Here is an 18,385-nt window from a genome sequence, read left to right as displayed (position 1 = left end):
TATAGATGTGGGGATATGCTGTGTGGATATAGATGTGGGGATATGTTGTGTGGATATATATGTGGGGATATAGATGTGGGGATATGATGTGTTGATATAGATGTGGGGATATGATGTGTTGATATAGATGTGGGGATATGATGTGTGGATATAGATGTGGGGATATGTTGTGTTGATATATATGTGGGGATATAGATGTGGGGATATGATGTGTTGATATAGATGTGGGGATATGATGTGTTGATATAGATGTGGGGATATGATGTGTTGATATAGATGTGGGGATATGATGTGTGGATATAGATGTGGGGATATGTTGTGTTGATATATATGTGGGGATATAGATGTGGGGATATGATGTGTTGATATAGATGTGGGGATATGATGTGTTGATATAGATGTGGGGATATGATGTGTTGATATAGATATGGGGATATGCTGTGTGGATATAGATGTGTTGATATAGCTGTGGGGATATGATGTGCGGGCAGCGTCAACAGTATAGTAGAGTATGTGAATTCACCCACCTGGCTCCTTCATCATCTGCATGACTCTGGTTAACTCTTGCTGTGTGTGTTTACATACGTGTGCACATGTCTGTACAATCTCCATGTTTTATATAGTGATCTCTTACCTATTTGCAGCAGTACAGGCGTAACCAGGGCTGTTTCCATGGCGTAGCAGAACTCTCGTCCGAACATGACGGCTCCGTGCATCACCCACTGGCGCAGCGGGATCCGGTCTATAGACCCCTCGCTCACCGACTCCTCCTGGCATGACTCCAGCACCAAACCTCCTCTTGCTCCTCCGTCTCCTGTGGAGGCAGAACCTGTGGTGGTTTTCTTAGCAGCGGGGACCACCATTACCCCCTGCACTTGCATAGCATCGGCCTCAGAGTTCTGGGGAGCCATTTTCTTCTTCTTCGGCATGCACACAGCCAAACGCACAACCCTTCAGGCTCCAGAAAAAAAATAGATGCTGTATTCATACACTGGCGGTGACAGGTGTGAGCTCGTCCTCAAAGTAGCTCCCTCTGCTGTCGATGTCCTCGAATGTTGTTATCAGGAAGAAAGAATAATCTCTTAAAGCGTACAATACCTTCCTTGTGTGTTCCTTAAGGAGGCATTGGGTTGTTTTTCAGGGTGGGCTGTCAACTCAGGCAGCTCAGAACCCCACAGGCAGGTTCATTTAGTGTGAAGAAGGACGTGTGAAAATTAGATGGCTTTTCCTGTGTTAGTTGGTTTACTGTCTACTAGACTCAGTAAAAATCCATATCAATTGCCATTCAGTTAATACCAGTTTCATGATGTGTGTGGAGGAGGTGCAGAAGAGGGAGGGCAGGCGGCAGGGCGGAGGGCAGGAGGCGACACAGGTGAGAGCTCCTCTGTGAATCCCCATCGAGTGGCCGATCAATCTGCACATACCCAGGATGCACCACGGGAATAGTCGCCAGTAATCCAGAGAGAGAGAGAGAGAGAGAGAGAGAGAGAGAGAGAGGAGAGTTAGTTATTAAAATGGAGGTTGGCAGACTAATGACAGTAACGTTTTTAAAATTCCAGTAAGACTGCAGAAAACTGAACCATGCCAACCTGTACTGATCCACAATAGTATAATACAGAATGATATGGGTCAGTTTGGCTTGATTGTGGAAAAGGTGGAATCAGATTCACAACATTGTTTAAAAAACTCTTTGAGTTGAATCAAAGATGATTTGATGATTTAAGCATGTAAAAAGCCTAGTTCATAGTCATCTGGCTATTCGTAGTGTTTAAGCCTCTGGGCAGAGACTGGTGCATACTGTACAGGGTAGAGTATAGAGAGAGGGAGGGAGGGAGAGAGAGAGAGGACCCACTCGCTCCTCACACACCTCCCGGGGGATTTTCAGTATTCTCCTTTATCCTGTGATAAAGCATGAATAAAGCTGCCTTTAATAACCAACCCCTCCTGTCTGTCTGTGGGTGTCTCTGTGTGTGTGTGTGTGTGTGTGTGTGTGTGTGTGTGTGTGTGTGTGTGTGTGTGTGTGTGTGTGTGTGTGTGTGTGTGTGTGTGTGTGTGTGTGTGTGTGTGTGTGTGTGTGTGTGTGTGTGTGTGTGTGTGTGTGTGTGTGTGTGTGTGTGTGTGTGTGTGTGTGTGTGTGTACTGTTGTGTCCTGAACAAACAGCTAGGCATTAGAATGACTCAGAGGATTGAGTCTGGGATGGGGAATCAGTAGTGTGTGAGTGAATCAGTAGTGTCCTGTTGGTTTTTAAAGGCAGAGGCAGTGAGTGGCTAATCCAGTAAGATTTGAAATTAGAATGCCAATCACATCTCAGAACACGTCTGACTCCGGGGCACGACAAAGATGGTGGATAAATGAAGAGGTCTTTCTCAGGCAATTTACCATTGAAACATTCTTTTTAAATGTTTTATTTCACCTTTATTTAACCAGGTAGGCAAGTTGATAACACCTTTATTTAACCAGGTAGGCAAGTTGAGAACACCTTTATTTAACCAGGTAGGCAAGTTGAGAACACCTTTATTTAACCAGGTAGGCAAGTTGAGAACACCTTTATATAACCAGGTAGGCAAGTTGAGAACACCTTTATTTAACCAGGTAGGCAAGCTGAGAACTAGTTCTCATTTACAACTCTAACCTGGCCAAGATAAAGCAAAGCAGTTCGACACATACACAGAGTTACACATGGAGTAAAACAAACATATAGTCAATAATACAGTAGAAAAATAAGGCTATATAAGATGTGAGCAAATGAGGTGAGATAAGGGAGGTAAAGGCAAAAAAAAGGCCATGGTGGCAAAGTAAATACAATATAGCAGGTAAAACACTGGAATGGTAGATTTGCAGTGGAAGAATGTGCAAAGTAGAAATAGAAATAACGGGGTGCAAACAATAAATACAGTATGGGGATGAGGTAGTTGTTTGGGCTAAATTATAGATGGCCTATGTACAGGTGCAGTAATCTGTGAGCTGATCTGACAGCTGGTGCTTAAAGCTAGTGAGGGAGATAAGTGTTTCCAGTTTCAGAGATTTTTGTAGTTCGTTCCAGTCATTGGCAGCAGAGAACTGGAAGGAGAGGCGGCTAAAGGAAGAATTGGTTTTGGGGGTGACCAGAGAGATATACCTGCTGGAGCGTGTGCTACAGGTGGGTGCTGCTATGGTGACCAGCGAGCTGAGATAAGGGGGGACTTTACCTAGCAGTGTCTTGGAGATGACCTGGAGCCAGTGGGTTTGGCGATGAGTATGAAGCGAGGGCCAGCCAACGAGAGCGTACAGGTTGCAGTGGTGGCTAGTATATGGAGCTTTGGTGACAAAACGGATGGCACTGGGATAGACTGCATCCAATTTACTGAGTAGGTTATTGGAGGCTATTTTGTAAGTGACATCACCGAAGTCGAGGATCGGTAGTATAGTCAGTTTTACGAGGGTATGTTTGGCAGCATGAGGTAAGGATGTTCGGTTGCGAAATAGGAAGCCAATTCTTGATTCAACTTAGATTGGAGATGTTTGATGTGAGTCTGGAAGGAAAGTTTACAGTCTAACCAGACACCTAGGTATTTGTAGTTGTCCACATATTCTAAGTCAGAACCGTCCAGAGTAGTGATGCTGGACGGGCAGGCAGTTACAGGCAGCGATCGGTTGAAGAGCATGCATTTAGTTTTACTTGTATTTAAGAGCAGTTGGAGGCCACGGAAGGAGAGTTGTATGGCATTGAAACTTGTCTGAAGGGTTGTTAACACAGTGTTCAAAGAAGGGCCAGAAGTATACAGAATGGTGTTGTCTGCGTAGAGGTGGATCAGAGACTCACCAGCAGCAAGAGCGACATCATTGATGTATACAGAGAAGAGAGTCGGTCCAAGAATTGAACCCTGTGGCACCCCCATAGACACTGCCAGAGGTCCGGACAACAGGCCCTCCGATTTGACATACTGAACACTATCAGAGAAGTAGTTGGTGAACCAGGCGAGGCAATCATTTGAGAAACCAAGGCTATCGAGTCTGCCGATGAGGATGTGGTGATTGACAGAGTCGAAAGCCTTGGCCAGGTTAATGAATATGGCTGCACAGTATTGTTTCTTATCGATGGCGGTTAAGATATCGTTTAGGACCTTGAGCGTGGCTGAGGTGCACCCATGACCAACTCTGAAACCAGATTGCATAGCGTAAGATTTGAAATTAGAATGCCAATCACATCTCAGAACACGTCTGACTCCGGGGCACGACAAAGATGGTGGATAAATGAAGAGGTCTTTCTCAGGCCATTTACCATTGAAACAAATGTTCACCGTTCAGGTTTACTTAAGGGGTGGCTCTCCCAAAGTCACCAATGTGATAGCAGCTGGGTCTGGTCTACTTAGTTCATTGACTGTATATGAACCCGAAAAAAAATGAGTGAGTGGGATGTCTTGCTTCCTCTTCCGTCTCTGTGAGGGATAGGAGCTGCTGTAGCAGTCAACCAAGACATTTTAGCACCTGGACAGCAGTGGAGGTTAATTACATTGTGACCTCACTGGGGGAGGCTCTCTGGGTTAGGCTTAGCTCTCACACAGCCTGTAAGACAGTCGTGAGTGGAGTGGAGTGGAGTGTAGTGGAGTGGAGAGAGATGGGGATTAAGGGAGATAGTATATACATCTTGCGCTCTGTATATATATAGAGCGAGAGAGAGGAGAGGAGAGGATTAAGGGAGATAGAGCGCAATATGTATATACTGTATATGGAGAGAGAGAGACAAGGAGAGAGGGGAGAGAGAGAGGAGGGGGGTGAGAGAGGAGAGGGAGAGGAGAGAAGGAGGGGGTGAGAGAGGAGAGGGAGAGAGGAGAGAAGGAGGGGGTGAGAGAGGAGAGGGAGAGAGGAGAGAAGGAGGGGGTGAGAGAGGAGAGGGAGAGAGGAGAGAAGGAGGGGGGTGAGAGAGGAGAGGGAGAGAGGAGAGGGAGAGAGGAGAGACAGGACATGCTGAGGGGAGGCTGAGGGTACATAGAGCCGTGACTGTACATGAGGGGGCCAGGGTTTCAGAAGGAAATTAGTGAGTGTGTGCTGTTGGTTTACTGCATGTTCCAATCTGAGATTACACTATCCAATGTCCACGTTAAAACTCTCTATCTCTCTGACACTTTTCATTTATATACTGAGATACTGAGACCTGGGAGAGATGAGAGTGCATTATAGACTCTCATCTTATATGAATCTAGTCTTCAGAGAGGCTTCCTCATCAGATGCTAAATGAAAACCCCCTGAGAGAAAGAGATATCCTCAGAGGGGTATTTCTTTAGATTTGGGTAATTGGTGGTGGTTTTGTCTTTATTCTTGTATTGATGTCTGATGTAATAAAAGATACATATTTTAAGTCTCAGATTTGCAACCAATGTAAGAGAAACTTTACATTTACATCATTTAGCAGACGCTCTTATCCAGAGCAACTAGGGTTAAGTGCCTTGCTCAAGGGCACAACGACAGATTCTTCACCTAATCATTTCAGGGATTCAAACCAGAAACCTTTCAGTTACTGGGGCACCGTTCTTAACCGCTAGGCTATCTGAGCCATACCCATGTACAGTAGATCACCTGCTCAACAAAGTTAAGACAATACAGTAATGTTATTCTTTTTCACTGTAACATTCAACCACTGTAACATTTCCACTAGTGCTCTATATGATACTACAGTCGTAAAGAAGAGACATACATCTGTTCAGCACCTGGGGAATAGGCTATTGGTCCCTTTCAATAATGCTGTTGCCAGGCAGAATGATGATCTCCACAGTCTAGTCTCTTCACCACTGAATGGTATTGAGAGAGAAAAGCAAACAAAAGGCCTCAGCAGAAACATTCTGAAGAACAGGATCAGATTCAGTGCGTCGTCTGTGTGAGTAAAGAGCAAGACCCCGTTACTACCTGCCCTCCCTCTCAGCCTGCAGGACGGTTACATAACACAGTCACATGGTACTGAACCCTACATGTTGTTCTCTGTGGACTGAAATATGACAAGGTTATGTAGCCTAGGCCTAGTGAGTTCAAAAGGCCAAAACAAAACTACACTGAACAAAAATATAAACACATCATGCAACAATTTCAATGATTCTACTGAGTTACAGTTCATATAACAGGAAATCAGTCAATATAGTCAGGCCTAGCCAATCAGAATGACTTCTAAACATTAAATTATTTGGCACCAACTATGGTGGACATTCCTGCAGTCAGCATTCCAATTGCACGCTGCCTCAAAACTTGAGACATTTGTGGAATTGTGTTGTGTGACAAAACTGCACCTTTTAAAGTGCCATTTTATTGTACCCAGCACAAGGTGCACCTGTGTAATGATCATGCTTTTTAATCCGCTTCTTGATATGCCACACCTGTCAGGTGGATGGATTATCTTGGCAAAGGAGAAATGCTCACTAACAGGGATTTAAACAACATTTTAAAGAAATAAGCATTTTGTGTCTATGGAACATTTCTGTGATATTTTATATCAGCTCATGAAACATGGGACCAACACTTTACATGTTGAGTTTATATTTTTGTTCAGTATAAATTAGGACCATACTTGATATTAGGTCATATTAGATATTAGATATTTGTCACTCAAAGTTTTGAGTGACAAAATGGGACCAGGGAAGTACCTTCAGTTCTAGAACACTGGGAGAGACAGCCTTCAATGTCAAGTCACCCAACACCAGCATTCATACAAGTTCAAATACTATAACTGCCTATGTTACTCAACTCTAGGGATAAACATTTGTTCTCATATGCAGCTATAAAACAGAAGTTGTAATTTCATGTTCTCTCAGGGGGGGGATTACGATCAGTGTGATGATAATGTCTATAGAACAAGATAGGATACCGTTTATCCTTAGACACTCATTATCATGGCACCTCTAGAACTTGTTTGTACTTGTATGTAGCCTATACGTGTGTGTGTTTGTATATGTGTGTGTGTGTGTGTGTGTGTGTGTGTGTGTGTGTGTGTGTGTGTGTGTGTGTGTGTGTGTGTGTGTGTGTGTGTGTGTGTGTGTGTGTGTGTGTGTGTGTGTGTGTGTGTGTGTGTGTGTGTGTGTGTGTGTGTGTGTGTGTGCTCGTGTGTGTGTGTGAATGTGTGTTACTACTTGACTGACCCAAATAGAGGCCCAGATATGGATTGCACTGGGCATACTGAGGAGTCAGGAGGCCAGCTAACCAAGCAGGCAGGCAGGGGGAGGGCAGGGGCACAAATAACCACCAACCACAACACACCCAGGGAGAGCTGGGCAGACTGGTGAGGCCTTATTCAGGATTGGCCATTTATATTTTAATTGTTTTCATTGGCTTTGGTGAGGACAGCCAGGCTGTATACCCATTGATCAATTCATCTATGATGGTGTATTTGATGAGCCACCTCCAAGCCATTAGCCATCTGAATTATTGGACCGTGTTGCATGGCGGCCATTTTTAAGCTTGGTGACTCACTGACAGTCCATCGAATTTATTGATATTTGCTGAGCTACCGAGGTTAGAAGGTCGGCTTGGGGGGGGTGAGCTGCTGTAACCTTCTGATCACAGAGCCATTTACAACTCCCTGTCCCGCATTCCACATCTCTCTAGGTCAGACCACAGCATATCACAACCTCTCACGGTCAGACCACAGCATACCACATCTCTCACGGTCAGACCACAGCATACCACATCTCTCTAGGTCAGACCACAGCATACCACATCTCTCAAGGTCAGACCACAGCATACCACATCTCTCAAGGTCAGACCACAGCATACCACATATCTCTAGGTCAGACCACAGCATACCACATCTCTCAAGGTCAGACCACAGCATACCACAGCATACCACATCTCTCAAGGTCAGACCACAGCATACCACATCTCCCTAGGTCAGACCACAGCATACCACATATCTCAAGGTCAGACCACAGCCTACCACATCTCTCAAGGTCAGACCACAGCATACCACATCTCTCAAGGTCAGACCACATCTCTCTAGGTCAGGTAACAGCATACCACATCTCTCAAGGTCAGACCACAGCATACCACATCGCTCTAGGTCAGACCACAGCATACCACAGCAGGTCAGCCCACAGCATACCACATCTCTCAAGGTCAGACCACAGCATACCACATCTCTCAGGTCAGACCACAGCATACCACATCTTCTAGGTCAGACCACAGCATACCACATATCTCAAGGTCAGACCACAGCATACCACATCTTCCTAGGTCAGACCACAGCATACCACATATCTCAAGGTCAGACCACAGCATACCACATATCTCAAGGTCAGACCACAGCATACCACAGCATACCACATCTCTCAAGGTCAGACCACAGCATACCACATATCTCAAGGTCAGACCACAGCATACCACCATCTCAGGTCAGACCACAGCATACCACATATCTCAAGGTCAGACCACAGCATACCACATCTCTCTAGGTCAGACCACAGCATACCACATATCTCTAGGTCAGACCACAGCATACCACATCTCTCAAGGTCAGACCACAGCATACCACATATCTCTAGGTCAGACCACAGCATACCACATATCTCTAGGTCAGACCACAGCATACCACAGCATACCACATCTCTCAAAGTCAGACCACAGCATACCACAGCATACCACATATCTCTAGGTCAGACCACAGCATACCACATCTCTCTAGGTCAGGTAACAGCATACCACATCTCTCAAGGTCAGACCACAGCATACCACATCTCTCACGGTCAGACCACAGCATACCACATCTCTCTAGGTCAGACCACAGCATACCACATCTCTCAAGGTCAGACCACAGCATACCACATCTCTCAAGGTCAGACCACAGCATACCACATATCTCTAGGTCAGACCACAGCATACCACATCTCTCAAGGTCAGACCACAGCATACCACAGCATACCACATCTCTCAAGGTCAGACCACAGCATACCACATCTCCCTAGGTCAGACCACAGCATACCACATATCTCAAGGTCAGACCACAGCCTACCACATCTCTCAAGGTCAGACCACAGCATACCACATCTCTCAAGGTCAGACCACATCTCTCTAGGTCAGGTAACAGCATACCACATCTCTCAAGGTCAGACCACAGCATACCACATCGCTCTAGGTCAGACCACAGCATACCACAGCATACCACATCTCTCAAGGTCAGCCCACAGCATACCACATCTCCCTAGGTCAGACCACAGCATACCACATCTCTCAGGGTCAGACCACAGCATACCACATCTTCCTAGGTCAGACCACAGCATACCACATATCTCAAGGTCAGACCACAGCATACCACATATCTCAAGGTCAGACCACAGCATACCACATCTCTCTAGGTCAGACCACAGCATACCACATTTCTCTAGGTCAGACCACAGCATACCACAGCATACCACATCTCTCAAGGTCAGACCACAGCATACCACATATCTCAAGGTCAGACCACAGCATACCACAGCATACCACATCTCTCAAGGTCAGACCACAGCATACCACATATCTCAAGGTCAGACCACAGCATACCACATCTCTCTAGGTCAGACCACAGCATACCACATATCTCTAGGTCAGACCACAGCATACCACATCTCTCAAGGTCAGACCACAGCATACCACATATCTCTAGGTCAGACCACAGCATACCACATATCTCTAGGTCAGACCACAGCATACCACAGCATACCACATCTCTCAAAGTCAGACCACAGCATACCACAGCATACCACATATCTCTAGGTCAGACCACAGCATACCACATCTCTCTAGGTCAGGTAACAGCATACCACATCTCTCAAGGTCAGACCACAGCATACCACAGCATACCACATATCTCTAGGTCAGACCACAGCATACCACATCTCTCAAGGTCAGACCACAGCATACCACATCTCTCAAGGTCAGACCACAGCATACCACATCTCTCAAGGTCAGACCACAGCATACCACATCTCTCAAGGTCAGACCACAGCATACCACATATCTCTAGGTCAGACCACAGCATACCACATCTCTCAAGGTCAGACCACAGCATACCACATATCCCTAGGTCAGACCACAGCATACCACATATCTCTAGGTCAGACCACAGCATACCACATATCTCAAGGTCAGACCACAGCATACCACATATCTCAAGGTCAGACCACAGCATACCACATCTCTCTAGGTCAGACCACATATCTCTAGGTCAGACCACAGCATACCACATATTTCTAGGTCAGACCACAGCATACCACAGCATACCACATCTCTCAAGGTCAGACCACAGCATACCACATATCTCTAGGTCAGACCACAGCATACCACATATCTCTAGGTCAGACCACAGCATACCACAGCATACCACATCTCTCAAAGTCAGACCACAGCATACCACAGCATACCACATATCTCAAGGTCAGACCACAGCATACCACAGCATACCACATCTCTCAAGGTCAGACCACAGCATACCACATATCTCAAGGTCAGACCACAGCATACCACATCTCTCTAGGTCAGACCACAGCATACCACATATCTCTAGGTCAGACCACAGCATACCACATCTCTCAAGGTCAGACCACAGCATACCACATATCTCTAGGTCAGACCACAGCATACCACATATCTCTAGGTCAGACCACAGCATACCACAGCATACCACATCTCTCAAAGTCAGACCACAGCATACCACAGCATACCACATATCTCTAGGTCAGACCACAGCATACCACATCTCTCTAGGTCAGGTAACAGCATACCACATCTCTCAAGGTCAGACCACAGCATACCACAGCATACCACATATCTCTAGGTCAGACCACAGCATACCACATCTCTCAAGGTCAGACCACAGCATACCACATCTCTCAAGGTCAGACCACAGCATACCACATCTCTCAAGGTCAGACCACAGCATACCACATCTCTCAAGGTCAGACCACAGCATACCACATATCTCTAGGTCAGACCACAGCATACCACATCTCTCAAGGTCAGACCACAGCATACCACATATCCCTAGGTCAGACCACAGCATACCACATATCTCTAGGTCAGACCACAGCATACCACATATCTCAAGGTCAGACCACAGCATACCACATATCTCAAGGTCAGACCACAGCATACCACATCTCTCTAGGTCAGACCACATATCTCTAGGTCAGACCACAGCATACCACATATTTCTAGGTCAGACCACAGCATACCACAGCATACCACATCTCTCAAGGTCAGACCACAGCATACCACATATCTCTAGGTCAGACCACAGCATACCACATATCTCTAGGTCAGACCACAGCATACCACAGCATACCACATCTCTCAAAGTCAGACCACAGCATACCACAGCATACCACATAGCTCTAGGTCAGACCACAGCATACCACATATCTCTAGGTCAGACCACAGCATACCACATCTCTCTAGGTCAGGTAACAGCATACCACATCTCTCAAGGTCAGACCACAGCATACCACATCTCTCAAGGTCAGACCACAGCATACCACATCTCTCAAGGTCAGACCACAGCATACCACATATCTCTAGGTCAGACCACAGCATACCACATCTCTCAAGGTCAGGGAAAAGTTCTGATAATATGTATTTTTTACATCATGAAATTAAAACCAATTTAGGATACTCAGTTTTTTTGTTTCATAGTCATAGACTAGTTATTGTATTTCTTAGTCCCATTCCCTCCCTTGATGGCTAGGCATCTCATCAACTCTGAGACCACCATGGTGACGTGTAGCCTACTGTGCGTACTCATTACAGTATTCATTTACTCTCCAGCTCAGACAAGATGCAGATTTGCTTAGGGAAGTGGCAGCAGATGGATTTGTTGAGACTCACTCCCCCACGGTAGCCTGATAATACAGTAGGACTGTAAACAAAGTGGAACAGGTTGTGTGTGTGTGTGTGTGTGTGTGTGTGTGTGTGTGTGTGTGTGTGTGTGTGTGTGTGTGTGTGTGTGTGTGTGTGTGTGTGTGTGTGTGTGTGTGTGTGTGTGTGTAGCACTGCTGCAGTGGGAGAGTGGGTGGGGCCGTGAGGCTGGGACAGAGGGCATCCACGTGTGCCAACGTTAACAGGGAGTATGACAAATCCCCCTCCCACTCACCGGAACACTCGCTCTCACACACACACGCATGTCCGGAGATACTGCATACACACCACACACAGGGGTGGGGAGGAATTAAAGCAGTCACAATGTGCTATGTGGATCAGTAAGTCTGCAGTTTCACCAGCTTGAGGTCTGACCGTGTCAACAACAACCCTGCAGCGTGATTTATAATGGTCGATTTAAAATGGTGGATTTATAATGGTGGATGTAGCTCAGAGACCAGTAGGATTAACTGCTTCGTCAACAATCCATATTTCTTAAAGCTTAAAATATAGGAGACTAGTTCAAGTGTAAGACAAGAAAATGAAGCACGTTCTCAAGTGGTGTTGGTCATTTATGCAGCTATGTCGATCCTACCAAAAGGTCTCTGTGAGAATGGAGTGCTTGTCTAATAGAAGTCTTCCAAACGTTAGGGCAGAAGATTGCTACACCCAAGAAAGGACCGCAGCTATATTTCTCAGAGGTCCATTCTTGGGAGTTGCTTTTACACGAATTCTGGTACAAATAACATGCAGTATATCTCTGCAATGCCTCCCTGGGGTGTTGTTCAGGGAAGCTTGTTGAGGCACTCATGAAAACGGTTCATAAATCACCCTCTCGCCTTATTCAGTTTCCCCCAACAGGAAATAAGAATAAGTCATGAACAAAATCATTAACTAAATCAATCAAAGGAAAAGGGGAATGTAGGCCTCGTCGGGCCCTTCGATCCCTTAGTGGTGTGTGCCTAAGTTGCTGTAATCAACCACAGCAAAGAGATGGAACCACTACTGAAGGAAAGGCCCTGGAGCAAAATGAGAGTGATATTCAAAGACCAAAGAAATAACAAGCAGGAAAACATCCAACAAAATCCCTTTCATAGATCCCTCTCAGTGGCGTGATGTGGGTGATCTTGATTAAGACCACAGTAGACGAACTACTAAACTAACTCAACCCACATCTAACAATGGACTCCACCTAGAAAAACTCCTACACCACAGTACTTCAGTTAGGAAAGGAAACAGGGAGGAAGGCCCTGTCTAGGTGACAGCCCTGACCCTAAAGTTATACACACAGTACACACAGTGATTGATTGCACTGAAACGTGAACATGCAAACCCTCTCAAAAACAAGCAGGCCCGCCAGACTCTGTGAGGCAGCCGTCTTCCCCTAACAACAACCACGTTCAAAAGTGACAAAGCACAAAAAAATGGAAGCTAAAAACAACACTAGGAGTTAGTAGAGGTGTGGACTCGAGTCACATGACTTGGACTCGAGTCAGACTTGAGTCACAAATATGATGACTTGACACCAATGACTCGTTACTTGACTTGGACTTGAGCCTTTTGACTCAAACTGACTTGATACCCTCCACAAGCCCAAATATTGAAAATGATGTTATTAAAAAAAAGGTGTGCAGCGCATCAACTCTTCATTTAACAGATTATAGGTTGAATCGGACAGCAGCCAATCATATTGTGCCAGCTGAGAAAAAGTTGCGCGTGGCAGTGCAGAGGAACTTCGGTGAGTAAATTCAGATGGAGCTCTTGGAAAGATGACACCCCAACATTTTTATTTTCGGATATGAAGATGACGCTGTTTCAACAAAAAACGGATTGCAACTTGCAAAATATGCGGGAAGAAAATGACAGACGGAGGCGCAACAACTTCCAACTTTGTTTGACATTTGAAGTTGCACAAAGAACGGTAAGTTGTGGCTAATATAGCCAACAGCTATATCATTCATAATTTTTCCAGTGTAGCATGTTGGCTAATTTAACGTTAAATCAATGAGCCTCTACACAGTCAGTCAGTGCGGGAACGTGATCATTGCACCCGAGATTGAGCTACAACTGGCTAGGCATTTGGTAGTCTAAATCCTGCCTGATGTTACTGCTGTTCCTAAAGCCATTGACATATGTTAGCCTACTGTAACCACACACAGTGTGGGCATATAGTGTAGGATCACTATTGGGGGGGGGGCCATGGAGATATAACGTTATACTGTAGGGGCAGCAGGTACCGTAGGGGCAGCAGGTACTGTGGGGGCAGTAGGTACTATGGGGGCAGTAGGTACATAGGTACTAAGGGGCAGCAATAGGGGCAGCAGGTACTGTAGGGGCAGCAGGTACTGTAGGGGCAGCAGGTACTATGGGGGCAGTAGGTACTGTAGGGGAAGTAGGTACTATAGGGGCAGCAGGTACCGTAGGGGCAGCACCGTAGGGGCAGCAGGTACTGTAGGGCAGTAGGTACTATGGGGGGAGTAGGTACTATAGGGGCAGTTGGTACTATGGGGGCAGTAGGTACTATGGGGGCAGCAGGTACTGTAGGGGCAGCAGGTACTGTAGGGGCAGTAGGTACTATAGGGGCAGTAGGTATATGGGGGCAGTAGGTACTGTAGGGGCAGTAGGTACTGTAGGGGCAGTAGGTACTGTAGGAGCAATAGGACTATGGGGGCAGTAGGTACTGTAGGGGCAGTAGGTACTAGGGGCAGTAGGTACTGTAGGGGCAGTAGGTACTATGGGGGCAGTAGGTACTATGGGGGCAGTAGGTACTATGGGGGCAGTAGGTACTATGGGGGCAGTAGGTACTGTAGGGGCAGTAGGTACTGTAGGGGCAGTAGGTACTGTAGGGGCAGTAGGTACTGTAGGGGAAGTAGGTACTATAGGGGCAGTAGGTACTGTAGGGGCAGTAGGTACTGTGGGGGCAGTAGGTACTATGGGGGCAGTAGGTACTGTAGGGGCAGTAGGTACTGTAGGGGCAGTAGGTACTGTAGGGGCAGTAGGTACTATGGGGGCAGTAGGTACAGAGGGGCAGTAGGTACAGAGGGGCAGTAGGTACTATAGGGGCAGTAGGTACTGTAGGGGCTAAGGGGCAGTAGGTAATGGGGGCAGTAGGTACTGTAGGGGCAGTAGGTACTGTAGGGGCAAACTGTAGGGGCAGTAGGTACTATGGGGGCAGTAGGTACTATAGGGGCAGTAAAAGTAGGTAAGGGGCAGTAAAAACTGTAGGGGAAGTAGGTACTGTAGGGGCAGTAGGTACTGTAGGGGCAGTAGGTACTGTAGGGGCACAGGTACTGTAGGGGCAGTAGGTACTATGGGGGCAGTAGGTACTGTAGGGGAAGTAGGTACTGTAGGGGCAGTAGGTACTGTAGGGGCAGTAGGTACTGTAGGGGCAGTAGGTACTGTAGGGGAAGTAGGTACTGTAGGGCAGTAGGTAACTTAGGGGCTATAGGGGCAGCAGGTACTATAGGGGCAGCAGGTACTGTAGGGGAAGTAGGTACTGTAGGGGCAGTAGGAACTGTAGGGGCAGCATGTACTATAGGGGCAGCAGGTACTGTAGGGGCAGCAGGTACTGTAAGGGCAGCAGGTACTGTAGGGGAAGTAGGTACTGTAGGGCAGTAGGTGCTGTAGGGGAAATAGGTTATGGGGCAGTAGGTACTTAGGACAGTAGGTAAGGGGCAGTAGGTACTGTAGGGGCAGTAGGTACTGTAGGGGCAGTAGGTACTGTGGGGGCAGTAGGTACTGTAGGGGCCGTAGGTACTATGGGGGCAGTAGGTACTATGGGGGCAGTAGGTACTGTAGGGGCAGTAGGTACTATGGGGGCAGTAGGTACTGTAGGGGCAGTAGGTACTGTGGGGGCAGTAGGTACTGTAGGGGCAGTAGGTACTATGGGGGCAGTAGGTACTGTAGGGGCAGTAGGTACTGTAGGGGCAGGTACTATGGGGGCATCACTGTAGGGGCAGTAGGTACTATGGGGGCAGTAGGTACTGTAGGGGCAGTAGGTACTGTAGGGGCAGTAGGTACTATGGGGGAAGTAGGTACTTAGGGAAGGTGCTGTAGGGGAACAGGTACATGGGGGCAGTAGGTACTGTAGGGAATCACTATTGTAGGCCAGCTAGGAGAAAAGGTACTGTGGGGGCAGTAGGTACGTGGCAGTGGGGGCAGTAGGTACTATGGGGAGGTAAATTCAGATAGGCTCTATGGGGGCAGTAGGTACTGTAGGGGCAGTAGGTACTGTGGGGGCAGTAGGTACTGTAGGGGCAGTAGGTACTATGGGGGCAGTAGGTACTGTAGGGGCAGTAGGTACTGTAGGGGCAGTAGGTACTATGGGGCAGTAGGTACTGTAGGGGAAGTAGGTTTAGGGGCAGTAGGTACTTAGGGGCAGTAGGGATATGAAGGACTGTAGGGGAAGTAGGTACTGTTTCAACAAAAAGGTACTGTAGGGGAATTGCAACTTAGGGGCAGCAAAATATGCAGGGGGGAGGGGCTATAGGGGCAGCAAATGCAGCAGGTACTGTAGGGGAAGTAGGTACTGTAGGGGCAGTAGGTACAGGGGCAGCATGTACTTAGGGGCAGCAGGTACTGTAGGGGCAGCAGGTACTGTAAGGGCAGCAGGTACTGTAGGGGAAGTAGGTACTGTAGGGCAGTACAGGGGAAGTAGGTACTATGGGGGCAGTAGGTACTGTAGGGACAGTAGGTACTATGGGGGCAGTAGGTACAGGTACTGTAGGGGCACTGTAGGGGCAGTAGGTACTGGGGGCATTTAACTATGGGGGCAGTAACTATGGGGCAGTAGGTCAAGTAGGTACTATGGGGGCAGTACACAGGGGCAGTAGGTACTGTGGGGGCAGTAGGTACTGTAGGGGCAGTAGGTACTATGGGGGCAGTAGGTACTGTAGGGGCAGTAGGTACTGTAGGGGCAGTAGGTACTATGGGGGCAGTAGGTACTGTAGGGGCAGTAGGTACTATGGGGGAAGTAGGTACTGTAGGGCAGTAGGTGCTGTAGGGGAAGTAGGTACTATGGGGGCAGTAGGTACTGTAGGGACAGTAGGTACTATGGGGGCAGTAGGTACTGTAGGGGCAGTAGGTACTGTAGGGGCAGTAGGTACTGTGGGGGATAGGTACTATGGGGGCTAGGCTGTAGGGGTTGGGGGCAGTAGGTACTATGGGGGCAGTAGGTACTGTAGGGGCAGTAGGTACTATGGGGGCAGTAGGTACTGTAGGGGCAGTAGGTACTGTGGGGGCAGTAGGTACTGTAACTGTAGGGGCAGTAGGTACTATGGGGGCAGTAGGCATATAGTAGGTACTATGGGGGCAGTAGGTACTGAGGGCAGTAGGTACTATGGGGCAGTAGGTACTGTAGGGGCAGTAGGTACTATGGGGGCAGTAGGTACTGTAGGGGCAGTATACTATGGGGGCAGTAGGTACTGTAGGGGCAGTAGGTACTATGGGGGCAGTAGGTACTGTAGGGGCAGTAGGTACTGTAGGGGCAGTAGGTACTATGGGGGCAGTAGGTACTATGGGGGCAGTAGGTACTATGGGGGCAGTAGGTACTATGGGGGCAGTAGGTACTATGGGGGCAGTAGGTACAGCTCCATCCTTTCCCTGTTTGCCTGGTAGCACGATTCTTGCCATTCTCCTTCGACCTCTCATCAACGAGCCGTTTTCGCCCACAGGACTGCCCGGAGACTTAGAGTTGCTTATTAGGTCACTCGTTTTGCCCATTCTAACGTTCACTTGACCAGTAACCAAATACCTCGGTGCCCGTCTGCCTGCTTTTTTCTGTTGGAGCGAACCATTTTCGGGAATGGGGTGGTATACCTAATAAAGCAGGGCACCTATTAAACATCCCTAAAAGCAGACATTGAACATCCCTATGAGCATGGTGAAGCTATTAATTATACTTTGGATGGTGTATCAATACACCCAGTCACTACAAAGATACAGGTGTCCTTCTTGTCTCAGTTGCCGAAGAGGAAGGAAACTGCTCAGATATTCCAAAACATGCATCCTGTTTGCAAATCCAACACAACACGTGTTGAGTACCACTCTTCATATTTTCATGCATGGTGGTGGCTGCATGATGTTATGGGTATCCTTGTCATCGGCAAGGACTAGGGAGTTTTTTTTAGGAAAAAACAGAAATGGAATAGAGCTAAGCACAGGCAAAATTCTAGAGGAAAACCTGGTGGTGTCTGCTTTGCAACAGACACTAGGAGATCAATTCACCTTTCAGCAGAACAATAACCTAAGGCACAATCTACACTGGAGTTACCAAGAAGACATTGAATGTTCCTGAGTGGACTAGTTACAGTTGACTGAAATCGGCTTGAAAATCTATGGCTATCTAGCAATGATCAACAACCTACTTGACAGATCTTTTTTAAAGAATAATGTGCAAATATTGTACAATCCAGGTGTGCAAAACTCAGAGACTGCCAAAGGTGATTCTAACATCAGTTGGGTGTGAATATGTAGATATTTCTGTATTTGATTTTTCTTTAAAATCATTGGATAAAATTATAAAAACATGTTTTCACT

The 18,385-nt window shown here is 47.1% G+C and overlaps 1 protein-coding gene across 1 annotated transcript in view; it reads right to left on the bottom strand.

Moving 5' to 3' along the window:
- Positions 1–18,385, bottom strand: part of LOC124012998 (solute carrier family 45 member 4-like) — an 80,355-nt gene that overhangs the window by 53,033 nt on the left and 8,937 nt on the right. Inside the window, exon 3 of the mRNA XM_046327102.1 lies at positions 635–1,414. Within this exon, the coding sequence (XP_046183058.1) occupies positions 635–929 (295 nt within the window). The 5' untranslated portion in view covers positions 930–1,414. The remainder of the gene's footprint in view (positions 1–634; positions 1,415–18,385) is intronic.

The sequence above is a fragment of the Oncorhynchus gorbuscha genome, linkage group LG24, assembly GCF_021184085.1.
Source record: "Oncorhynchus gorbuscha isolate QuinsamMale2020 ecotype Even-year linkage group LG24, OgorEven_v1.0, whole genome shotgun sequence".
NCBI lineage: Eukaryota > Metazoa > Chordata > Actinopteri > Salmoniformes > Salmonidae > Oncorhynchus > Oncorhynchus gorbuscha.
Note: the sequence above shows the minus strand (reverse complement) of the source record. Positions and strands in the feature narration are given on the sequence as shown.